The 26,540-nt window shown below is 42.5% G+C and overlaps 3 protein-coding genes across 5 annotated transcripts in view; 2 read left to right on the forward strand and 1 right to left on the reverse strand.

Annotated features, from left to right (window-relative positions):
- The window catches only part of pgm2l1 (phosphoglucomutase 2-like 1), a 31,198-nt gene extending 26,193 nt beyond the window's left edge, over positions 1–5,005 (forward strand). For all 3 annotated transcript variants that reach the window (XM_041809425.1, XM_041809434.1, XM_041809443.1), the window contains 3 exons: positions 718–907; positions 1,248–1,381; positions 1,629–5,005. In XM_041809425.1, the coding sequence (XP_041665359.1) occupies positions 718–907; positions 1,248–1,381; positions 1,629–1,731 (427 nt within the window). In that variant the 3' untranslated portion in view covers positions 1,732–5,005. The remainder of the gene's footprint in view (positions 1–717; positions 908–1,247; positions 1,382–1,628) is intronic.
- Positions 5,006–7,574: 2,569 nt separating this feature from the next.
- Positions 7,575–8,492, reverse strand: LOC121525519 (olfactory receptor 6N1-like). Its single transcript, XM_041811558.1, has one exon. It carries the CDS (start codon positions 8,490–8,492, stop codon positions 7,575–7,577), a length of 918 nt encoding a protein of 305 aa, XP_041667492.1.
- Positions 8,493–21,229: 12,737 nt separating this feature from the next.
- Positions 21,230–22,174, forward strand: LOC121517321 (olfactory receptor 11A1-like). The gene has a single exon (XM_041799025.1). It carries the CDS (start codon positions 21,230–21,232, stop codon positions 22,172–22,174), a length of 945 nt encoding a protein of 314 aa, XP_041654959.1.
- The last annotated feature ends 4,366 nt before the right edge of the window (positions 22,175–26,540 follow it).

Below are 26,540 nucleotides of genomic sequence, written 5' to 3' on the forward strand. Positions count from 1 at the left end.
CAGCCTTAGTGTTAGATAGGACAAGACTCTAGTGCAGCCTCATGTTAGCAGCTAAGATGGTTGGTTCAGAATGAGAACACGCTGGATTTTAGACAACAGGAAAAGATTTTTAGAAGCAGAAACTGTGCGGAAGCAGAAAGTGTGTTTGCATCAGTTGAGGAGGAAAATTTCCAAACAGAATTTTTAAAAATACCAGTATCTCTCTGACCTTTCCTTGGGATCCTTTATAGGACCTGGTCCTCATTTAGAACTGATTAGCCCCGCTGTAGGGTCTGTCTGTAATTAAAGCATGTCTGGATGAGTTAATAGGTGTGTTCTTATCTGTAACCACTAGAGGGCAGCAGATGATTACAGTGTTTCCCAAAGCCTCTGGTGGTTTTAGAATGGCTCCAGGTAAATCAGTTCAGCTCTGGTAAAAAGCTCATCATTCTTTAGTAAATAGAAATGTTCTGGTGACTGTTTTTAGGGTGTCAGTGTGTTCAGGTCCAGGCCCCAGTCCCTGATGTTAAACCAGCCTCATCTTTGTATTCTAAATTCAAATACATCACTGAGATGCCGTCGATGTTGTCCAATCACAGAGCGTGTTTACATCCAGGTCATACAATGTTACCAGCAGCCTTTGCCTTTCTCACAGCAACCTCTAGTGGTGGGGCAGCCTGTGAGATCAGCGTTTGATCAGGATTCAGGTTGTTGATCTTTGGGACTTCCTGTCTGCAGGTACGGTCATCACCTGTCTAAAACCTCATATGTGGTCTGTAATGACCCCCCCACCATCCAGAAGATCTTCAGCCGGATCAGAAACTTTGACGGTGAAGGCTTGTACCCAAAGAAGTGTGGCGGCGTCCAGATCGTCCACGTCAGAGACGTAACCTTAGGATACGACAGCAGCCAGCCCGACCGCAGATCGGTAAGAGATTTAAGAGACGCCTGATGCTCAGCGACAGGGTGAAGACTCCTCCCTTAGCTTATAGTCCTTAATTCCTCCTCCTCTTAATTTGATTATTGATGCTTGTAATATTGGGGGAAATATTTAAAATGTCTGATCAGCTGACACTTCCTCTAATAATCTTTGATTTCTGAGCTTTTCTCTAAAAAACTGAAGCAAGCCAACACAGACTGGGTCTGATCTTTGTCCTTCCTCATTGATCATGCTCCTGACAATCTGTCTGCTCGTGCTCTACAGGTTTAACAAACATGAAACTAAAATGTTGAATATTTTCTCGCTCGCTCTCTTTTGTTCTGTACAGGTACTTCCTGTGACGAGGAGCAGTCACATGATCACCTTCATGCTGCAGAACGGCGTTGTGGCCACACTGAGGACCAGTGGCACTGAACCCAAAATAAAATACTACACAGAGTACTGCGCGACGCCAGGCGCCAGGTCAGCTGACTCAAACACAAACACACGTTTCCACCTGGGGGTGTGTGAGGGTCAGACTCAGACTAAGACCCCATTTACACCTCACATTAACACCTGGTTTAGGATGGAACCAGCAGGAGGAAGAGAAACTCCTCCCTCCTCGCCAGTTCCACCCACTCCAACCTACTATTTGACATCAGGATCATGTGACCACAGACAGGTGTGTGGGCGTGACCTCTGACATCATCGCTGCGTGTCTGTGTTGCAGTGAGGTGTCCCGCCTGGAGGAGGAGCTGAAGAAGATCACCGCCGCTCTGCTGGATGACTTCCTGGAGCCCGAGAGGAACAACCTGATTCGCCGCAGTGTCTAACTCCGCCTCCCGTAGCTGTTCGCCTCCCATCAGCCCACAGCTGTTTCCTGGTGATGACATCACATCTTGTCTCTGCTGCCTCACCGTGTGCTTAAAGTGTAAACTAAAACTACTGTCGATCAACACGCCGTGGCAGATGTAGTGTCCATCCTTCACTGAACAGCAAAGCATGATGGGTAAAACGTTCAGGGATCCACGTTCAGAGCTGGGCGTGACCGCGCGCAGGAGCGTTATTTCATAGAGATTGAATCTATTTAAGTTTGTTTCAACCAAATGTTTACTTTCAGACATGTAGGAAAAAAGGATTTATGGAAGTTCATCAACGACAAAACAGACGTTGCCTACGGTGGCCTGCAGGGCCAACTTCCCTATGATACATAAAGTTTTTATTTTTGTGTTTTTATTAAAACTATCGTCCAGTGTTTTCAGTCTCAGAAGGACATGGAGTCTGAGCAGAGTTTTATTTTTACGCCTTAAAGCAGGTTGAACTGAAAGTCCACTGGTGGATCAGCCCACTATGATAAGGTCACGTTAGCGCATCTAAGACCACAGTCCAAGCGTACGCTTGGGCCAGACCTGACAAAAATTCCTCAGTGCATCCCTGATCTAGACCAGTGGTTCTCAACTGGTGGGTCGGGACCCAAAAGTCAGTCGCAAATTTGATTTTGGAAATAAAACCGCTTCAAGAATGTCAACAAAACTTTCAAAACAAGCTTTGATGTTAAACATGAGGCTGGGAGGTCAAAGGTCAACATGAAGCTGGGAGGTCAAAGGTCAACGTGAGGCTTGAGGTCAAAGGTCAGGATGAGGCTGGAGATGGGCTGGCTAGATGTTTGACAGCTAGACCATGATACTGATCAGTTTAATTATTTTTCACCAGCTCAGGCTCCTCCCATTGTAATGCAGCCTCCTGCCACTAGTAGCCGCTGTAGCTCTCATTAGTGGCTGCTGCTCTAATACTCTGTAGCTCGGTGTAAACTCTGATTAAGTGTTTGCGCTGATAGAAGCGGCGTGCTTTAGCTCTATGTTAGATCTGTAGAGTGATAGCAGTGGGGTCTGTAGGTCGTCAGGTTAGACTCACCTTAAAGAGAGACCAGACTCAGATCAGGACCGCTAACCTGGACAGACTGCTAGCATTAGCCACATTCTGTAGACCGGCTTCACAGTCAGCCTGCTGCTGCTGTTGGGGATGAGAATTGATCAATGCCATTATTGATTCTTCTTATAGATTCCTAGCCGCTGTGCTCTTTTCTTCCCAGTCACGTCTGTCTGCCTCCTCAGATCAGGTCTGATATGGTTACCGCAGTTAGAACCAGCACTGGTGCAAAATTTAACCCTTAAAGTCTGATACTCAAATAACAGCCAAACAGTTCTCATTTGTTGGAACTGAAATGTTTATTTTACCTTCTACTGAAACCCAAAAAGAAGTGTGTAAATATGATACTGTAGGCTCTAAAGGGTTGAAGAGAATCTTAAGTGTTTGTGTGGCGCTCCTAAGAATGCCTAAACAAAGACAAAAACGAACGCCTCCAGACCGGGACTATCAGGGGAAGGATAGCCCTGGTCTGGAGCTCTCAGAGACCTTTACAGGGCTGAAGTCAACCAAGAACATTCGACCAGAATTTCACCCACACACCCAACTGACTAGTCGTACAGGTACAAAAAACACCTGAGCATCATACAGACTGTCCTCAGATCACTGTTGTATTTACTTATAATGATCACTGTTAACAGAATCACTTGATCCAGTTCGTCCCATCATTTATGGGAATATCTCAGACCGCTCACTGCTGGGTTATGACCAGGAGAGACGGTCTTTCTCTCCTCTGCTTTCTGACACTAACGCTACAACATTTAATCTGATGGTAAACGGAGTAGACCATGTTTTTATTTATTTATTTATTTACTGACAGGTGAATGACACGCTGACCTGCTCCTCCCTTTCAGTCAGCTGATTGCTCCACTGTTTTATTCTCACACACAACCAACCAACCGACAAACCAGAATCTTGATTGGATGAGAGAATACTGACCTATGGAGTAAAAAGTCAGCCCCGACCTTTGACCTGCCGAACCTTACCAATAGAAAGCTGGATGAAAATCTCTTGAGAGTTCAGAGGAGCCCAGAAACGCAACGGGGTTTCCGCCAACATGGAGACATGAAGAGCTTATCAGCGACACTTAATCAAAGAAGAAGAGCATCTGAACTAAACCAGGGTTCTCTTTATTTATGCACTTTAACCTTTAAATGCCAAAAATGTTTCTGTCCTCTCAGACAGCAGATTTTTTCTTTTTTTCCCCTTCGTTGTTTTTTGGGGGGCGCTCTCAGCTCTGAGGGACAAAAACATTAAAATAAGATCATCTTTTATTATCTGTAGTTTTCAGACATTTTATCAGCCAAAGAATTTTTTATTAAAAACATGACAGACTGATTTACTGACGTGCTTTCAGCTCATGAAGGCCAGGTTTACATCAGGACCTCCAAAGTCTGGTTCATGTGAGCATGAAGCCAAGCTTCCTGTGGATCCTCTTTAAAGGGGGGTCTTGGGTCGATTGTGTACTGAGGCGTGGATCCCGCCGTGCTCAAGTATGCCGTTCTTATCAGAGAGTAGAGGTATAAAGCCGACTGGAACGTCTCTGGATTTCTTAAACCGTCAGGTCCTGTCATCCTCTGAGGTGTAGGTCGATGTAGGACACCAGTCCATGATGGCGTCTCTAAGTGATAAAAGCATCCACAGTAGCAGGAAGGCCTCCATTGTTCACATGGAGCAGAAACTGATAGTTAATGGAGTGGTTGCCATGGTAGTCTCTTCCTCTTTCTTCTCATTGGCTGATTTTTAAACCATTTACGTTCATACCCCCACCTGCTGTACCAGGCCGAGAACAGAGACAGGTGTGCTGGAGCACAGAACCACGTCACTGATGTGGATCCAGATCATTAGGGTCGAGGTCTAAAACCTTCCTCGGTCTCTGAGGTTTCCTGGTTTTGTCTTTAATAAACTTCCATAAAAAGCAGGACTGTCCCTTTAACTAGCTCTTTCTTTTCTCTGTCTCGTGTTTTTGATGTTGAGCTTTATTTTTATACTGTAAAAGAAACAAAGATATTTATGTGATGTTCAGGTTTTACACAAGCTGGAGAAGGAGCCGTGTGATGCATTCAGGGGTTGTAGTAAATTCATTAAATGTTGATGTTTGTTTAGTGGTTTGGATGTAGACATGGAGACTGCTGTTACTGTGATTCCCTCAACAATCAACCAATAAAAACCTTGAAAATGTCCTTGTGGTTCTTTGTAGGGCCCTAGCACCGGAGCGAGGGCCCTGTTGCATCTGTAGGCTTTCTTGATATCTCGGGCCTCAACGCGCTCAAAAACTCAGAAAAACTCTGAAACCCTGGGATGGGTGGGGGGGGGGTTAGAAAGTCAGACTGCAAGCCCCCCCCCCCCACACACACACACACACACACACACACACACACACCCACCCCCACACACACACACACAAAGGAAATGTCATCCATAACAGATTTGAGTATTCGTATTTTAGCTACAAGTGATGAGGTAATGCTGAATGTCTTCATCTTTTTGATGGAAGGCTATATTTCATTTGTAAAATATATATCCTTAGTTTTTGGTTGTGAAGTGAAGCTAATGTTAGCAGAGAAATGCTAAAAGTAGCTTACCGTTGTAGCGAAATGCTAGCATTGTAGATAATGGATGGATAAAGCAAAGGTGAGAGAGCTAGAGATGTTGGTAGGAAACTGATTGTAATATGTTTTGCAGAGTGGAGCTCCGGAGGATGGAGAGAGAGAGAGAGGTAGAGGAAGGTGGTGAGGGAGGAAGGGCAAGGCCAGGGAGGAGAGAGAGCAGCACAGTGGATGAAAGAGAGGAGGAGAGGATGGCAGGCCTCGAAAGAGACCGAACGGAGACAAAGTTTTGTGTTTCCTGCTGATAGAAAGATTTCACATTTTAACCAACTAGCCTGAGGGATTTTATCTGATTGACTTTTTAATTTCTGTGAGTATTCTAGACAAGATGGAGATAAAAATGTATGAAAAACTTGAGTTTCCACCAGAGGGAGGGGCCGTGACTGGGGCCCAAAGTTTTAACATTTTTTTAAAAAGTAATATTGATTATAATTCCTCAGTGTACATGCCAATCAACACCAAACTTCACAGTCAGGCAGGTAATGTTCTCCAGCATTCTCAACTTCAACTTCAACTTTCACCTTTCAACTTTATTGTCCCCTAAGGGAAATTTGCTTTGCAGGCAGGTAAAAAACATAAAACATAGGAAACACAATCACACAAGTTTGGGTACAACACTAAAATGGGTTAGTACACCCATACCTTAAGGGACAGCTGAGGATAGAGCTATGAATACATTGACCACTCAATAGAATGCATTATTACAATTCAAACCAAGACTCACCCATCTGACTGTAAACAGAGAGGATGGTCTTTAAATCGTCTTCTGCTTCATGGCTGAGCTGCTGTTGTTCCTAAACTCTTCCACTTCCTAATAATATCACTGACAGCTGACTGAGGAATATCCAGCAGGGATGAACTGTCACCAACTGTCTCACTGTAAATGTGGCATCATCACAGTAAGTCACAGGTGTGGACACATACTTTTGTCCGTGTATTAGTAATCAGAGATTTTTTTTTTATGTTTATATTTTTCATGTTTTCCCAGCAGACTTTGTCATTCTTTCTTCACATTTACAATGGTCTGGTGTGTGAATATTGACCTGAGGATGGCGCTGAGTGAGGCCTGCTCATCACAACTAAACAGTAGAAAGTCCAACTTTGATTTTAGTCCAAATAAAAAAGATACTGATCTGTGATTGAGACCACAGAAGTCCTAGACACACCATGCTGGATCATTTAAAACAGCAGGGAAAGTCCTGCTCTCTGTCTGAGCTGCACCTCCCTCCAGCTCCATACAAGTGCAAATATAGCTTATAGAAATACGACTGCAGGAGTGTAGGTTCAAAGCTTCAGTGCTTTTCATGCTGTTGATTATGAAAATAACAAAAGCATGTCTGGTTTTCAAACCAGTGGATTAAAAGTTTGGATAAATCTGAGAACCTTAGAGTATTTTCAATCTAAATAAGGGGCCAGGAGTGAATAAAACAGCGTCAAAGTAGACTTCTCCATAAAGCCTCTGTGGAGGACCCCAACATCAAGGTCCAAGACCTAATGTCTTCATATCAGTCTAATGGTAGTAGAGTCAGAAGAACAGATCTGTCACCAGTAGAGAGCTTCTATTTTTTATTTTTCTACATTTACCTGGACTAGAGACATAGATATTAGGATGGAGGGAGTTTGAGATCTGATGGACTGGGGATTTAGATTTACCATCTAGGTCTGTCCTGGAGTGATTGATTTAAGGTAAACAAAGATGGGCCCAAAATTAAAACTAAAACCAGGCAGGGTCTAGCCTGGTCTGTATGCAAAACGTTAATATGGAATGTTTTATAAGTTTTGATGATGTCTTCTTCAGAAGCAGAGATGGACTATTCAGGCTTTTTCCCTCAATTTTTGCCAACTAGCAGACCATTAGCAACTTCTGGAAAAGTTGGTGGGACTGAAGAGGAGTTGAGGTTTCTTCATGTCACAACAACTTTTCAATGAAGGATGGTCGACAAAACGAAAAGATTGTTGGTTTATCTGTGTTCTCATAATGATAAAGAGATAAAGTATGCTGATTTTTTTTATTTCACAGTTTTGGTTTGAAGGATCCTAATTACATGACTAAAACCGTCCCCAAGGAGAGGAAAGGATGACATCTATCCGTCCGTTTTTCCATCTATCTATGTCTGTCTGTCCATCCGTCCGTCTGTCTGTCAGGCCTTGAGGCTGAAGCTGTGGAGGACTCTGGAGCGGATCTGGTGCAGGTTGATGCCGTAGATGATTGGGTTGATGAGGGGTGGGACAACCAGGAACTCTGCCGCCAGCATGTTCTTCAGCGTCTGCAGCTCGCTGCCGCCGCTGTAGCGAGAGTACATGATGTCAAACACGAGTGAGCTGGTGAAGACGAGCAGCGTGACCATGTGGGGCAGGCAGGTCTGGATGAACTTCCTGCGGTTGGAGTGCAGCCGTAGTGAGGCACGGACCAGGTGCGTGTAGGACACCAGGATCAGAGCTGTCTGCGAGACGTGCGAGAACATGAGCACGAAGCCGTAGATGTTGTTGATGGTGGTGTCGGTGCACGACAGCTTCACCACCTCCCAGTTGGTGCAGAAGATTTTGGGGATGTGGCGTCCACAGAGTGGCAGACGGGCCGTCAGAGCGATGCCCACCAAAATCTCCAGCAGCGAAAATATCCACGTGAGCACCAGCAGCTGCCCCACCTTCTGCGCCGTCATCAATGTGTGGTACTGGAGCGGCTTACAGATGGCCAGGTAGCGGTCATATGCCATGACGGTGAGGCTGGTGAACTCGACAAACACGTACCAATAGACCACAAAGATCTGAGTCAGACAGCCGGTGTACGTGATGACGTGAGCGTCGGCCAGGAGGTCGGGGAGGAGCTTCAGGTAGAAGCTGGACGCGCCACAGATGCCATTAAAACAAAGATTACACAGGAAGATGTGGATGGGCTCGTGGAGCGACTTATCAAGGCACACAACCACGATGAGCGTCAGGTTGACGAAGATGGTGAGGAGGTAAGACATGAGAGCGAAGGAGAAGAAGATCTGACGGTTTATCAGAGAGTCGTTCAAACCGTGGAGGATCAAAACCAGCTCAGAGCGGTTCTCCATCCTGACCCCAACACGGAAACCAAGAGACACTTCAGGATAACGACAAAAATTCACTGGAACCCAGACACATTCAGGATATAACTAAATACTCACTGAAACCCAGAGACACTTCAGGATAAGGCAAAAACTCACTGAGACAAGGGGACATTTCAGGATAACAACAAAAACTCACTGAAACCCAGAGACGCCTCAGGATATGACAAAAACTCACTAAAACCTAGAGACACCTCAGGATACAACAAAAACTCACTGGAACCCAGAGACACCTCAGGATACAACTAAAAACTCACTGAGACCCAGAGACGACTCAGGTTACGGCAAAAACTCACTGAAACCCAGAGACACCTCAGGATATGACAAAAACTCACTAAAACCTAGAGACACCTCAGGATACAACAAAAACTCACTGGAACCCAGAGACACCTCAGGATACAACTAAAAACTCACTGAAACCTAGAGAACACCTCAGGATACAACTAAAAACTCACTGAGACCCAGAGACAACTCTGCTTAAGGCAAAAACTCACTGAAACCTAGAGACACCTCAGGATACAACTAAAAACTCACTGAAACCTAGAGAACACCTCAGGATACAACTAAAAACTCACTGAAACCTAGAGACACCTCAGGATACAACTAAAAACTCACTGAGACCCAGAGACACCTGGGCGTAAGGCAAAAACTCACCGAGACCCAGAGACACCTCAGGTTACGGCAAAAACTCACTGAAACCTAGAGACATCTCAGGATACAACAAAAACTCACTGAGGACCAGAGACGACTCAGGATATGACAAAAACTCACTGAGACCCAGAGACGACTCAGGATATGACAAAAACTCACTGAGACCCAGAGACGACACAGGATAACAACAAAAACTCACTGAAACCCAGAGACGACTCAGGATATGACAAAAACTCACTGAGACCCAGAGACGACTCAGGATAACAACAAAAACTCACTGAAACCCAGAGACATCTAAGGATACGGCAAAAACTCACTGAGACCCAGAGACACCTCAAGATATGACAAAAACTCACTGAGGACCAGAGATGCCTCAGGATACGACAAAAACTCACTGAGAACCAGAGACACCTCAGGATAGGGCAAAAACTCACTGAGACCCAGAGACGACTCAGGATAACAACAAAAACTCACTGAAACCCAGAGACGACTCAGGATATGACAAAAACTCACTGAGGACCAGAGACGACTCAGGATAACAACAAAAACTTACTGAAACCCAGAGACATCTAAGGATACGGCAAAAACTCACTGAGACCCAGGAACACCTCAGGATACAACAAAAACTCACTGGAACCTAGAGACACCTCAGAATACGGCAAAAACTCACTGAGAACCAGAGACACCTCAAGATATGACAAAAACTCACTGAGGACCAGAGATGCCTCAGGATACGACAAAAACTCACTGAGAACCAGAGACACCTCAGGATAGGGCAAAAACTCACTAAACCCAGAGACACCTCAGGATAGGGCAAAAACACTCAAACCACAAACATACTCAAGATACGACAAAACACAGTCTGTGAAGTATAAAAACAGCAGAAACCAGGACCAGGATCGGAGATGATCTCTCTCAGGACAGAACTGGGCACATGTCCATTGATCTGTTTATCACTGATTATCAACAGTGGGTTTCTCATTTGAAAAATGATTACAATTATTCTTTAAAATTCATTTTCAATATAAGAGCGCACGGTCGCCTGTACTGCAGAGAGCTTATTGAATAACCAGTCACAATGCCCGTCTCTGCCCTGGGGGTTTTTATTTTGAAGTCTTGTCCTTCCAGAGCAAATCCTGGAGATTCTATAAACAGCAGATTTATCTCAGTTCACAGATAAAGGGTTAATGTGGTTAAACGTTTCATAAACGTGCTCTCCTCTGTAAAGGATGGTTCTCATTCAGAGATGAGCCGTCAGTGAATCAGACGCAGCAGAGCATCACTGCTGCTTTAACACAGAAAACATCCAACAGTCAGTGATTTTTACATGAGCTCATGAACGCACCATGGTTAGAACTCTAATGTCGAGGCTGCTGGCTCAATAAGGACTCACTGATGAAGATGTTCCTGAAACACAGCAGAGAGATGAAGAAGAACTCAGCAGCCATTATTGCAGATGTTAGACCTGCTCAGGTGGTTAACCTCCACATCACTGCAGTCACATGACTGCTTGTCTGACTCAGGACAAACACATGAAACCCTGGGAGACGTGACACAATGAAGAAACAACAGACATTCATCATCATTATCATCAGCTGGAGCAGAGAGACTGAGGGTTAAAGGACAGAAATCAGAGGTCAGACATTATAAAATCGTGAATCTGAGGGGAGAGGAGCACAGGAGGAGCACTCCTCCGCTCTATGACCCACTGATAAAGAGATAAATGAGAGCACACAATCAGAGCAAAAATCACCAGCTGCTGAGAGAGCAGCTGACCTCCGCTCAGCCTGCAGCCGCTCTTATACACCTGACCACCTCTGCTGTGATGTCATCAGAGAGGTGTCTGAGGCCACGCCTTCTCATGATGAACAGGCCGTCAAATTAACCTGCAGTTTTATTTTTGTTCTCTTAAATAATTGCTTTTTTTAAAGAATCATTTCTAATAAACAGGCTCCTTCTTTAAGCATTCACACCTCTGATGGATTTATTATTTATGTATTTATTCTTTTATTCATTTATTTATCTACTTATGTCACTGAGTGTCTGCCTACCAATGCCCCTCTGATGTACATGTAAAAGAAATATCCATACATGCAACACCTCTCATAAAAGTTGGGACAGGGCTAACTTGTGGACTGCTCAGAGACACCACAGAGAACATTCCACAGGTGATTGGTTGCCTTGGTTAGTTTGGCGAGAGAATGCCAGTCCATGGTATACAACATCATGGCTTCAGGGCCTGGACTGACCTACATGCAAAAGCAAGAATGGAATGTTTTATACACTTAAAAAGATTATATCATCTTTCAGGCAAGGAGGGAATGTTTTATACACTTTAGAGGATTACCTCATCTTTAAATAGGATGGAATGTTTAATCCACTTTAGACAATTACATCAACTTTCAGGCAAGGATGCAGTGTTTTTACACTTGAGAGGATTACATCATCTTTAAGGCAGGGATGGAAATTTTTATGCACTTTGGATAATGACAGCATCTTTAAGGCAAGGATGGAATGGTTTATACATTTTAGATGATAAAATCATCGTAAAGGCAAGGATGGAATGTTTTATACACTTTGGAGGATTACATCATCTTCTAGGCAAGATGAAATGTTTTTATGCACTTTAGAGGATTGCATCAACTTTCAGGCAAGGATGGAATTTTTATACACTTTGGAGGATTACATCATCCTCAAGGCAAGGATGGAATGTTTTATACACTTTTAATGATAACATCTTCTTTCAAAAAAGATGGAATGTTTTATACACTTTAGAGGATAACATCATCTTTGAGGCAAGAATGGAATGTTTTATATACTTTTGTAGATTGCATCATCTTTAAGGCAAGGATGGAATGTTTTATGCACTTTAAATGATAACATCATCTTTTGGGCAAAGATTGAATGTTTTATGCACTTCAGATGATAACATCATCTTTCAAGGCAAGGATGGAATGTTATATACACTTTGGAGGATAACATCATCTTTGAGGCAAGGATGGAATGGTTTATACACTTTAGATAATAATATCATCGTTAAGGCAAGGATGGAAAGTTTTATAAACTTTTGATGATAACATCATCTTTCAGCAAAAGATGGAATGTTTTATACACTTTAGAGGATAACTTCATCTTTGAGGCAAGAATGGAATGTTTTATACACTTTTGAGGATTGCATCATCTTTAAGGCAAGGATGGAATGTTTTTATGCACTTAAGACAATAGCATCATCTTTTGGTGCAAGGATGGAATGTTTTATGCACTTCAGACGATAACATCATCTTTCAAGGCAAGGATGGAATGTTTTATACACTTTGGAGGATTACATCATCTTTGAGGCAAGGATGGAATGTTTTATACGCTTGAGATGATAACATCATTGTTAAGGCAAGCATGGAAAGTTTTATAAACTTTGGAGGATTACATCATCTCTCAGGCAAAGATTGTATGTTTTATACACTTTAGTGGATTGCATTAAACTTTCAGGCAAGGATTGAAATTTTTTAAGCACTTTGGAGGATTACATGATCTTGAAGGCGAGGATGGAATGTTTTATACACTTCAGAGGATTACATCAACTTTCAAGCAAGAATGGAATTTCTTATGTATTTGGAGGATTACATCATCTTTGAGGCAAGGTTGTAATGTTTTTTACAAGGAGGATTACAGCATCTTTAAGGCAAGGATATAATGTTTTACACACTTTTGAGGATTGCATCATCTTTAAGGCAAAGATGGAATGTTTTAAACACTTTAGACGATAAAATCTTCTTTCGGGCAAGGATAGAATGTTTTATGTACTGCAGACGATAGCATCATCTTTCAAGGCAAGGATGGAATGTTATATACACTTTGGAGGATTACATCATCTTTGAGGCAAGGACGGAATGTTTTATACACTTTAGATGATATCATCTTTAAGGCAATGATGAAATTTTTATACACTTTGGAGGATTACATCATCTTCAAGGCAAGGATGAAATGTTTTATACACTTTGGGGATACCATAATCTTTGGGGCAGAATGGAATGTTTTATACACTTTAAAGGATAACATCATTTCTAAGGCAAGGATGGAATGGTTTATACACACTTTTGATGTTTGCATTATCTTTAAGGCAAGGATGGAATGTCTTCATGCACTTCAGACAATAACATCATCTTTCAAGGCAAGGATTGAATGTTATATACACTTTGGAGGATTACATCATCTTCGAGGCAAGGATGGAATGGTTTATACACTTGAGATGATAGCATCATCGTTAAGGCAAGCATGGAAAGTTTTATAAACCTTGGAGGATTACATCATCTTTCAGGCAAAGATGCAATGTTTTATACACTGTAGAGGTTTACATCATCTGTAAGGCAAGGATGAAATGTTTTATACACTTAAGAGGATAACATCATCTTTAAGGCAAGGATGGAATGTTTTACGCACTTTAGATGATATCATCTTTACGGCAAGTTTGGAATGTTTTATACACTTTTGATGATTTCTTCATCTTTAAGGCAAGGATTGAATGTTATTTATTATTTATTTATCCTTTTATTTGCCAGGGACAATACATAAGAATTGCTGCATTTAATTACAGTGCAACCGATGCAATGTATAAAAGACATCTAGCCATGGCTAATTTGCAGTCCTTGTCCCTGGTTAGGCTTCAAAGAAATAACACATATGATACAACAGAATAAAATGGACATTAAAGACTAACAATGGCAGTAGACATAAATGAACAACCACAAGAAATGCATTAAAACAGCAGCAGCAAGACAAACATGCAGCCACATACATAAAAGCTAACAGTAAGGCAGACATAAACATGCAGCCACATACATAAAAGCTAACAGTAAGGCAGACATAAACATGCAGATGAATGACAATGACTAATATGACAGTTAAGAGAATAGGTGAAGTTGCTAAGAACAAAGATTAAATGGAGTAAAATGAGCTGAATGATAGAAAATTTTTAAGACATGTAGCTTAGTGTTCACAGATTTGCCTTTGTTTGAGCCATTGTTTTACCATCTTATTGAATACTTTGAAGTCAGTCAGTCAGTGTTTTTATTTCTGATGGGAGAGTAGTCCAGATCTGTGGGCCTTTCACTGAGAAAGAGGACTGGCCAAATTTTGTTTTACATTTTGCTGGTTTACAGTCTCCACTAGCTGCTCCTCTTGCAATGGCTCCTTTACTTTACTGTTTTATGCACTTTACACGATAATGTCATCTTTCGGGCAAGGATTGAAAGTTTTATGCACTTCAGACGATAACATCATCTTGAGGTAAGGATGGAATGTTGTATGCACTTTGGAGGATTATATCATCTCTCGGGCAAGGATGGGATGTTACATGCACTTGGAGGATTACATCATCTTTAAGGCAAGGATGGAATGTTTCATACACTTTAGAGGATAACATCATCTTTGAGGCAAGGGTGGAATTTTCATACACTTTGGAGGATTACATCATCTTCAAGGCAAGGATGGAATTTTTTACACACTTTGGAGGATAACATCAACTTCAAGGCAAGGATGGAAAGTTCTATACTTCTTAGAGGTGTAGAAAAGGCCATTAATTTGGATGGAATATACTGAGGTCTGGAGAACAAGGCCCTACTTCCTGCCAGCATACACCTAGATGTATCACTGCTATTTCATACACATGCTCCGCCCCCCTCTCTGCTCAGACCAACGAAGCCTTCAGCGGAGTAGGACTGTGATCAGAGTGGCGGATCTTTCAAAGGCTAATACCTCTTCTGCTGGTGTATCCTGGTATTTTCTTATTACATTTGTATGTCATTCCAGAACCACAAATAACCAGTCTGTTCGCAATTATGGAAACGAGCGTGTGCTGAAATAAAGAACACTTGAGGAATACAGTGACATCTAGTTGTTCTTACCGGACACTCTTTATTGGACCTGGAATATATTAGAACCTAGCAACAGTTTAGTGCATGGGTAGCACCACCGGGTAGCACCCTGTATCTTACAAGAGGATTACATCATCTTTCAGGCAAGGATGGAATATTTTATGCACTTTAGAGAATTACCTCATCTTTGAGGCAAGGATGGAATGTTTTATGCACTTCGGAGGATTACATCATCTTTACAGCAAGGATGGAATATTTACACACTTTGGAGGATTACATCATCTTTGAGGCAAGGATGGAATGTTTTATACGCTTGAGATGATAACATCATTGTTAAGGCAAGCATGGAAAGTTTTATAAACTTTGGATGATTACATAATCTTTCAAGGCAAGGATGGAATGTTTTATACACTTTAGAGGAATACTTTGTTGTTAAGGCAAGGATGGAATGTTTTATGCACTTTAGAGAATTACAGCATCTTTACAGCATGGATGGAATGTTTTATACACTTTGGATGATGACATAATCTTTCAAGGCAAGGATGGAATGTTTTATACACTTTAGAGGAATACTTTGTTGTTAAGGCAAGGATGGAATGTTTTATGCACTTTAGAGAATTACAACATCTTTACAGCATGGATGGAATGTTTTATACACTTTAGAAGAATACTTTATAGCTAAGGCAAGGATGGAATGTTAAATACACTTTTGAGGATTACTTTGTCAATAAAGCAAGGATGGAATATTTTATGCACTTTAAAAACATTTTTAAAGGTAACATTCAAATGATTTATTGGCTTACAAGGATGACATCATCTTTGTAGGAAAGGATGGAATGTCTTTTTGGCTTTAGAGGATAACATCACTTTTACAGGCAAGTATGGAAAGCTTTATACACTTAACAGGATAACATTTAAAGGCGAAATCTAGGAATTTCGTAATGTTTTTCTGTCCATTTTTGGTCAAACAGTTGGCCATAGCTGGAAACTTTTGGAAAAGTTTGAACTCTTAAGTCACTGTGTGCCAGCTTCTTGTGTGTGATGTTGCAGAGGACTAAAGTTTTGAGGTGCACTGTGTTATCATCAAATCAGCATCATCAGAGGCTTTGTCTCTGATGAAGGCGCAGTTCATGTTGGGACATTAGACCTCTGCATCTGAGTAAATTGCATAAAAGTGATGCATGTACTCCAGTTTCTTCTGTGGATTAGCTTGTGACAAAAAATCCATTGAAACATCCTTCGTTAGATATGACGTTTAACATCAGATCTACTGGTGTGGAATTCATCTTTAATGTCCCTAAAAGTCACCCCAAGTTCCAGGCTCAGTAGAGAAACTGCTGTGTGAGATTCAGAGGCATGGACAGCATCCATGGAGGAGTACGATTTATGGTCCAGAAGTTATTGAACTCTTGGAAACCTGTGCCACTTCTTGTCTCATACCCAGAGACACTGCAACAGGGTAGGCAACCAGAGCAAATGGCTAGAGCGTTGAGCTGGAAGGGGCCTCCCAAAGACGGCTGACATGGGTGAGTTTCAACAACGTATCAGAGTGTGTCTCTGACCTCGGTATCAGCGCGTGTCTCTTACCCCAGTATCAGAGCGTGTCTCTGACACCGGTACCAGAGCGTGTCTCTGACTCTGGTATCAGAGCGTGTCTCTGACTCTGGTATCAAAGCATGTCTCTGACCCCGGTACTAGACATGTCTCTGATGCTGTTACATGACGTTTCTCTGACCCCGGTGTCAGAGCGTGTCTCTGACCCCGGTATCAGAGCGTGTCTCTTACCCCAGTATCAGAGCGTGTCTCTGACATCGGTACCAGAGCGTGTCTCTGACTCTGGTATCAAAGCATGTCTCTGACCCCGGTACTAGACATGTCTCTGATGCTGTTACATGATGTTTCTCTGACCCCGGTATCAGAGCGTGTCTCTGACCCCGGTATCAGAGCGTGTCTCTGACTCCGGTATCAGAGCGTGTCTCTGACCCCGGTACCAAATTTGTCTCTGACACCAGTACCAGAGCGTGTCTCTGATACTGGTACCAGACATGTCTCTGACACCGGTACCAGAGCGTGTCTCTGACTCTGGTATCAGAGCGTGTCTCTGACTCTGGTATCAAAGCATGTCTCTGACCCCGGTACTAGACGTGTCTCTGATGCTGTTACATGACGTGTCTCTTACCCCGGTATCAGACTTGTCTTTGATACCGGTACCAGACGTGTCTCTGACACTGGTACCAGACATGTCTTTTGTTGAACTGGTAAGTCTTTCATCCCTCAGAACTTTAAACTCCTGATGTTTCACCTCACTGTTTAAATCTCATAAGTTTCTTTAAAGAACATTGATAGTTTGATAAAAAATATTCTCCATTTTCTCTGTATCAGAGAATCATAGATTAATGATGATTAAAATGATGTAGGCACTGGTGTGTTTGTTGTTTCATCAGTGAGTGTGTTGTTGGTCTGAGGGGAGGTCATTATGGCCCCTCTTAGGACCCATAGATCCAGCCCTGAGGTCTGTAGCCTTATTAATCTCACTGAGGCTAATTTGCTCCAGAGGGAGTTATTGGTGTGTGTGGTATGGGGACGCCTCAGGGACGAATGGACTAAGAAACCTTTGACCTTGTTTACTACTCTATCAGCGGTCTGCAGGGGTTCAGGGTGAAGACTTGAAGGGTCACTTTAGTAGTTTACCAAGGAGCTGGATTGATCCCACTGGTCTGATGAACAGGAACTAGAATAAAGATAATCCACCTTAACCTCTGGTCATTTTTCCAACATAAACACGTCCTAAACTAAATCCTGGAGCCACGGGGATTCAGAGGGTTCTAAGGCCCCCATTCAAGGAGTCCAACATTTAAGTCTAATTTTTTAAATGAATGCATGTGTTCCCCTTTGAAAGGAAAGTTAAAGTTTCAAAGTTTGGTTAAAGGTCAGTGACATTTAAGCTTCATTCATCAGTGGCTCCTCTAGACACAAAGGGGACTGATTTCACATTAAACACAGAAAATTAAATCAAACAGATAAATCCTCGGACACAGACACTTCTGTTTTTAAAGGACAAGGAGTTTTATATTGGTTGTACCAAGGTCTGCCTTCAGAACTGAAAGGGCCCCTGATAAACCTAGAGAATCGACCCTGATTAGGGGTGCACGATAACTATCGGGCCGATAACAGGAAATTATTACGTCATACTTATCGGTCCGATATTATGACGATGAGTCCCAATAACATACATAATTTTGTCAGCACAGCAGTGCTGGTGTTTGTTTTCTTTCTCGGGAGACTACACATTCCGAAACAGCAGGTGGCGCCACAGTAAACGACTCACTGTTAAAGCACCAGAGAAGAAGAGGAAGTAGCAGCCCCTGTGCTAAAATGCTAACAACACGGTGGCATTATTCAGTATTTCAGGGAGGATAACACGACAGTGTGTGTAGAATTTGCCCTGCAAAGGTCGCAAAGAGTACAAAGAAGTCCTCAACGGATCTTATAAGTCACTCATAGTCATCATCCTAACGACGTTAAAACGAAGCAGCAGCAGCCACTAGCCTCAGCCGTAGGCATCAGGACCGAGGGCTCTGATCCTAAGCAGGCATTTAAAACTGCAGAAAGCTTGCCAGAGCCAAAAGGCGCAACCTTATAATAACAAAATCAGTCTGACAGTCTCCTGATCCATCACTACTTTGATAGACGTAGACCTGCCTGCTCTGTTTGGTGTGGTTTCATTCAGTCAGACCACGGTGTACTTTACATTCTTAACCTATCTCTGATATGACTTATATCAGTGCAAAATTTTAATCTTTATGTAAATCATCAGCTCGCTTTAATTGTAGCTTAAGCAAAAAAAAAAAAAAAAAAAAAAACAGACCCCCAAATATCTCCATTTGTTAAGCATAACAGCCTGTTATCGTTTGGTTTTATGGGGGAAAACCATCTGTCAGTTGTTTGTGTATGTTGTACTTGGTACACAAATGTTTAACTAAAAAAAGTTAACTATAACCGTTATAAAGTCAGAATAGTTCTTTGTTTTTTGAAAAACACGAGGGATATCAGTTGAAATTAGTTATAAATAGCTTTGCTCACTACATATTAACCCCTTCTTACCCCCAGACGTGCATAAACACATCAAATAAACTCGTTTTGTTAAATCAACAATTGAAAAAAAAGTATTGGTTATTATCGGTCATCGGCCATCAGGAGTAGGAAATTATCAGTTATCAGTATCGGTTAAAAAAAATAGTTATCATGCATCACTACCCCTGATGAACCAAGATAATGGACCCCAATAAACCCAGAGAATGGCCCCTGATAAACCCAGAGAATGGCCCCCAATAAACCCAGAGAATGGCCCCTGATAAACCCAGAGAATGGCCCCTGATAAACCCAGAGAATGGCACCTGAAAAACCCAGAGAATGGCACCTGAAAAACCCAGAGAATGACACCTGAAAAACCCAGAGAATGGCACCTGAAAAACCCAGAGAATGGCCCCTGATAAACCCAGAGAATGGCACCTGAAAAACCCAGAGAATGACACCTGAAAAACCCAGAGAATGGCACCTGATAAACCCAGAGAATGACACCTGATAAACCCAGAGAATGGCACCTGATAAACCCAGAGAATGACACCTGAAAAACCCAGAGAATGGCACCTGATAAACCCAGAGAATGACACCTGATAAACCCAGAGAATGGCACCTGATAAACCCAGAGAATGGCCCCTGATAAACCCAGAGAATGGCACCTGAAAAACCCAGAGAATGACACCTGAAAAACCCAGAGAATGGCACCTGATAAACCCAGAGAATGACACCTGATAAACCCAGAGAATGACACCTGATAAACCCAGAGAATAGACCCCAATAAACCCAGAGAATGGCACCTGAAAAACCCAGAGAATGGACCCCAATAAACCCAGAGAATGGCCCCTGATAAACCCAGAGAATGGACCCCAATAAACCCAGAGAATGGCACCTGATAAACCCAGAGAATGGACCCCAATAAACCCAGAGAATGGCCCCTGATAAACCCAGAGAATGGACCCCAATAAACCCAGAGAATGGCACCTGAAAAACCCAGAGAATGACACCTGATAATCCCAGAGAATGGACCCCAATAAACCCAGAGAATGGACCCCAATAAACCCAGAGAATGGCACCTGAAAAACCCAGAGAATGGCACCTGAAAAACCCAGAGAATGGCACCTGATAAACCCAGAGAATGACACCTGATAAACCCAGAGAATGACACCTGATAAACCCAGAGAATGGCCCCCAATAAACACAGAGAATGACACCTGATAAACACAGAGAATGGCCCCCAATAAACACAGAGAATGACACCTGATAAACACAGAGAATGGCCCCCAATAAACCCAGAGAATGGCCCCTGATAAACCCAGAGAATGGACCCCAATAAACCCAGAGAATGGCACCTGATAAACCCAGAGAATGGCCCCCAATAAACACAGAGAATGACACCTGATAAACCCAGAGAATGGACCCTTATAAAAAAAGTGAAATCTTTGTTTCTGCTGTAATTGTGTTGGTCAGGGTAGCAGCATGTGTTGGTCAGGGTAGCAGCATGTGTTGGTCAGGGGTGGGAGCATGTTTTGTCAGGGTTAGCAGCATGTGTTGCTAGCTTGCTGCTGAGCCTGTGTTTGATTATGATCAGGTGAAAAGAGTGAATGGATATATATCTCAGTAGTTTTTTAGACTCAGCTCTTTTGGCCGTCTGTGCTCACATGGACCTGAAGGGTCGTCTCCTTCTACAGGTGAAGCTTCAACTGGACACCTGGAACTCTGGTGAACCTGTGAGATGCTGGACATTTAGTGTAGATCTGGGACAGAGTCTCAGTCTGACCTAGTGACGGTAACCATGACGGGCAACATCCTGAGGTAACGTGTCCTGATTCGTCATGGTCTCTGTGTTTGGCTGCTATAGGGTGAGGATTCTGGTCATGTGACTAACATAGAGGGTATTAATTGACCGCCACAGCAGCCTTTTGGACAGTTTCTCCTCCTTCAGCTCTCCCTGCTGCTGTCTCTGATCTCAGACATGGCAAGGCGCCCACACACCCTGGCGTTGATCGCTGAGCTGTCTAATGATGGTTGGTGATGTAGAGACGAGCCCTCCCTCGCTCCCTCAGCTCATGACTAACGAGGTAACGGCGCCCTAACAGCACCATGAACTCCACCCATTACTCTTACATCAGGCTGGGAGCCTATTTTGATGCAAAGTCATTGAACTACCTGCTGTTCTTGATTGTTCTGCTGATTTACCTGACCATTCTCTGTGCTAACCTACTGCTCATCATTCTGATCTGTGTGAACCGGAGCCTCCATGAGCCCATGTATGTCTTCCTGTGTAGTCTGTTTGTGAACGAGCTCTACGGTAGTACGGGGGTGTTCCCGCTCCTCCTGGTGCAGATCCTCTCGGACTCTCACACCGTCTATCGGCCTATCTGTTTCCTGCAGATCTTCTGCGTGTACTCATATGTGGGCATCGAGCTTTTTAACCTGGCTGTCATTTCCTATGACCGATACTTGGCCATATGTTTCCCGCTCCAGTATAACACACGCATGACCACTGCAAAGATCGCCCTGCTGATTGCGGTGGCATGGATCGTCTCTCTGCTGTTGGTTGCTGGGACAGCATCTTTGAGCTCTCCTCTGAGGCTGTGTGGGAACGTCATTGCCAACGTGTTCTGTAACAACTACTCAATAGTCAAACTGGCGTGCTCCGACACCAGCGTGAACAACATCTACGGCCTCTTCATCACTGCTTTCCTGGTTTGTACTCCGCTCTTCCTCATCCTCTACACTTACATCAGGATCTTTAAAGTCTGCTTCTCTGGGTCCAAACAGACCAGACAGAAGGCCGTGAGCACCTGCACGCCTCACCTGGCCTCGCTGATCAACTTCTCCTGCGGTATCATCTTTGAGGTGGTGCAGAGCCGCTTTGACAACATCCCAACTCTGCTGCCGGTGTTCTTCTCCTTGTACCTCCTGACATGCCAGCCGCTCCTCAACCCCGTCATGTATGGCCTGAAAATGTCCAAAATACTCAACGTCTGTAAAAGTCTGTTTTGTTCGAAGGTTTCAGTCACCCAGCTTCAGCGGCGAGTCTGAATGAGAGCATCCTGGGCCGTTTTGATTTTATGAACATCTAGAAGAGATGTCGAGAATGTTCATGTAGGAGAGGATGTGTTTCTGTGTGCTCAGAGTCAATAAATGTCAGATTCTCTTTATAGCAGACCTGTGGACATGCTTCATGTGTTGTTGAGTCTCCACAGACCAACATCAGTCAGGACTGAAGCTTTAAAGATGCACTTTTATAATGAGACACGCTTTTAATATGAGCCCTGAAATCTAATCTAAACTGGTCTGAGGACCATCAGAGTATTCTGTGTCTTATTAAATGTGAATTATGAAGTAAAGATGATGTATGAGAGTGGAGGGAAAAGGCTGGGGCCTCAGGAGGACAGAGGGATGTTCTAGCCTCTGCATTTGTGCCCACAAACAGTCACACTAAAGACAGTAAAAAGGAGCTTTAAATGTTCAAGCATACAGTGATGATAAGCACCAGCTCATGAAAACATGCTCTAACACTCACAGTGAGAGGGATGCTGGGACTTTAATCAGGCTCAGGCCTGCCATGAGTTAATGTTAACAGCCGTCACTGAGGCTTAAAGATGGAAATAAAGGAACATAGAAACATAAAGAACTCAGTAGATTAGTAAATACATTAAAAATTTAAGACAGATCAGATATAAATCCAGTAAACAGAGCGCTGTATAACATCAGTGGTTCCCTAGGGACCTCCTCCCTGTATCTGAGACAGGCAAAAACTCCCCCAACCCCCACCTGGAAAAATATCCTCTATTTTCAAAGACAGAATCTCATCATGACCAGCCTCCTTATCCAACAGGTGAGGCCAAAGGTATTTCAAAATCTCTCCATTATTACCACAGTGTATCAGGGCCCCTCTGAACTATAGAGACTATTTACCGTTCCCTCCAGGAAATACACCACACCAAAGTTCATCCATAATGATGGATTTATTCATTCTTCACATGCACTTCATCTAATCCACCATCTGTTTTAAATACAGTACACTGCATTACCAATCAGCATGCATTCATGTTACACAAGCTGGAGGATAAAATGTAAAACATTAAAATAAACATGAAATAAAAAACCTTATTGGCTGCACAGCAAGCTTATAATAGTTTTGGATTTTTCTTTAATTTTTATTCTTATTTTGTTTTCAATTTCTGTGTTTGATTTCAGTTTACTTTTCATTAGATCTGACTTCTGGTTTGTTAGTGTAGTTATTTTGCAGAAATGCTTCATTTTAGTTTAGTTTTTATTAGTTTTAGTGTTAGTTTTAGTGTTTTTATGGATAGATGTCAGGGCTGAGTGAGTGTCATACATTTTTAAAACCATATTAAAACAGACTACTCTTCATCTATTATTTTATTTACTTGATGTTTGAATACAAATCAAGACATAAAACTGCCACTGTGTGAAGTCTTAACCAATCAGATCAGGCCATTTTACTCTCCCCAGACTATAGTGTAGGTGCCAGTCAGTCTGGCTGTGTCAAAGACTAAAACTAAGGATATTTTGTCTCCATTTTTAGTTTTAGTTTTATTTTACTTTCATAAGTGCACTATACAGTTTTAGGTAGTTTTCTTTTTTTCGGTAATAATTTTATATAGCACTTTTTAAAACACACAGTTACAAAGTGCTTCACAAAACCCAAAAGGGGCAGACAGATAAGCAAACAAACATAAACAACATAACAAACATACCCCCAAAAGTAACACAACCAACATACTGAATGTTCAATTGCAACACATGTACGTGCACACAAAAGTAAAAAGAGTGGGGTAGAGATTATAAAAAAGCTAATCTATAAAAATGAGTTTTTAGCAGCTTTTTAAAAGAGACTACAGATTCAGCAGACCTGATGTTGCCTGGAAGATTGTTCCAAAGTTTAGGAGCTGCACTGCAACTGCACGATCACCTCTGGATTTAAAATTTGAACGAGGGACTGTTAGACGACCCTGATCAGGCGATCGAAGGTGGTGAGTGGTGGAGTAGAGACTCAGTAGTTCTTTCATATATATAGGAGCTAGCCCATGCAGGGCTTTGTATGTGATTAATAAAATTTTGAAATTGATCCTAAAAGTAACTGGAAGCCAATGAAGAGTTGCAAGAACTGGAGTGATATGGGCATGACGACTAGTGTGTGTTGAAACCTAGTTTTTATTTAGTTTCAGTTAACTAAAATGATTTTTGAATTTTAGTTTTAGTTATTTAGTTAGTTTTACTTAACTATAATAACCTTGCTGCACACAACCGAGAGAGAAAGAGTCCATAACCAAAATAAATCTTCCACAAACAGAACTGTAGACTAACCTTGCAAAGCAGATGGATACACCCGTTTCCTTGTTTTTTACTGGCGAGTCCATCTTGCAAATCTCCCATCTGAACCGTTTGGACCCTGTTAGGAAGTGACCGGACCAATCAGCAACGAGTGGCAGTACTTTCAGGCGCAGCAGAGTCGTGACGTAAACAAGCAGCAGCAAGAGCTGGTGCAGTTATGGAGGAAGAGATTAGCGTGGATGCTGCTAAAGTGCCAGTTGTATCAGCACTTGATGACATTTCTTTGTTAAAAGAAGAACAAAGAACAGCAGTGAGTTGTTTTCTTTTTTAAAGACCACAAAAGTCGAGTACTTACATGTCTATAGTCGCCATGTTTTGCGTTATTACTCAGTAGCTGCGCACAAGCAGCTTGCTCGCAGCTACGTCACGTGTTTTGTTGCTTGGATTGGCCCGTAGAGATGTGACAGACAGAACGTTCATCCAATCACACTCCGAGTTTTTTCAAAGCATCTGCCTTTTCTTAAACGTTTCCTATTGAAGCTTTCCCAGATGGATGTGTGAAACACATGTGTGAAACACATCCATCTGACGCGTCAGGTTAGAGCGTGCCCAGATTGTTCTGAGATGAGATTCTCAGCTCATCCACTCAGACGACTAAACTCCAGTCTAAGTTTAGGGTCATGTGACTGTATGAAGATGCCCTTTAATTCCTCTGAAAATCAACCAATAGTTTAACTGTCATAAATACTGTCATTTTAGTTATTTGTTTGCATATTTAATTTAGTCATTTATTTTGCTTAAGTCTCTGATTTTATATGGCTAATGTTAGGTAGGAACTATTTAGCTGGTACTTGTCCATGGGGAAACTTTTAGTTGATGCACAGAATTTGGGAAGCACATGCAACAAGCAGAGACATTACTCACATAAGGAGAAGAAGATTTTTAAGTTTGTATTGTCTACAGGTAACCTGACTGAGTGGATGAAACTGGGAGCAGGTGAAGCCGTTTTCTCTGTGCAGGTCCTTCAGTAAGAGTCGGATCGCCCGGTGCTTCTGACTGGGACTGAACTGTAGAGAAACTCCTGGTTTTATCCCAGAGCCACCATCATCATCATCATCATCATCTGGACTTGCATGTTGTAAATTTATGATTTATGATGTTCTTGTGTTTCAAATACATGGGCCAGACGTAGCCATCAAACAGGACGGGTGGATCTGGCACCGTGTAGTTCCTAGAGCACCTCCTCTTTTTGCATTCTTCATACGGTATGGAAATAAATGAACGGTTGTTCAGCACGTCGATCAAAGGTTCATAGTTTTAAAGCAGAAAGCCTTCCACAATAAGGATGTGAGTCTCCCCCTCCTTAGTGTCCAGGGTGTTATTAACGCCATGAGATTTCTCAAACTTCACCGGGTTATCTAACCATGCGTAGATCGTACTCATCATGGCGTCCACGTCCAGAGCATTGATGACATCGTACTGCTTGAAATGTTTGAGGATATAATGTCAAAATCTATGACTTTGAAAATTTTGAATATTTAGACTTTCCTCTTGTTAATTTACGGCGTTTTAAACCCAGAGCTTCCATGTTTGCGTTCTCGTGTTTCATCATCTCAAAAACGCATCCTCCATCCTGTTTTTAACCTTCTAGGGTGGCACTAATATGCCGTTGTATTTTATGTCTAATCACAATTTTTTGAAAAACATTTGCCCATCTAGTCAGGCAGGGCCCCGCCCCCCTCTGAGATCTTCTGTGCCCCCCTAAGGGTGTTAAAGGAAAGGTAGGCTGTGCAGAATTCTGCTCTGAAACATCTCTATTGATTTTAAAAGTGATGGTTCCCATGGTTTAACTTCTTTAAATGAGTAATTCTTATTTTTATAATTGTTTTTTTTATGGAGGCTGCCATAGGAGGTTATGGGGTGGGGCTAATGCTCTGAGGGGCCACAAGAATGTGGTCGTTATAGGTAGGGCTGAGCAATTGATCATGTTTATTTAAAAGATATAACAATATAGGGGTGCGCAGATGGCGGTTTAAGGCGCTACCCATGTACGGGGGCAACCCGGGTTCGAATCTGGCCTGTGGCCCTTTGCCGCATGTCTCTC

Source organism: Cheilinus undulatus, linkage group 2 (genome assembly GCF_018320785.1).
Source record: "Cheilinus undulatus linkage group 2, ASM1832078v1, whole genome shotgun sequence".
Classification (NCBI taxonomy): domain Eukaryota; kingdom Metazoa; phylum Chordata; class Actinopteri; order Labriformes; family Labridae; genus Cheilinus; species Cheilinus undulatus.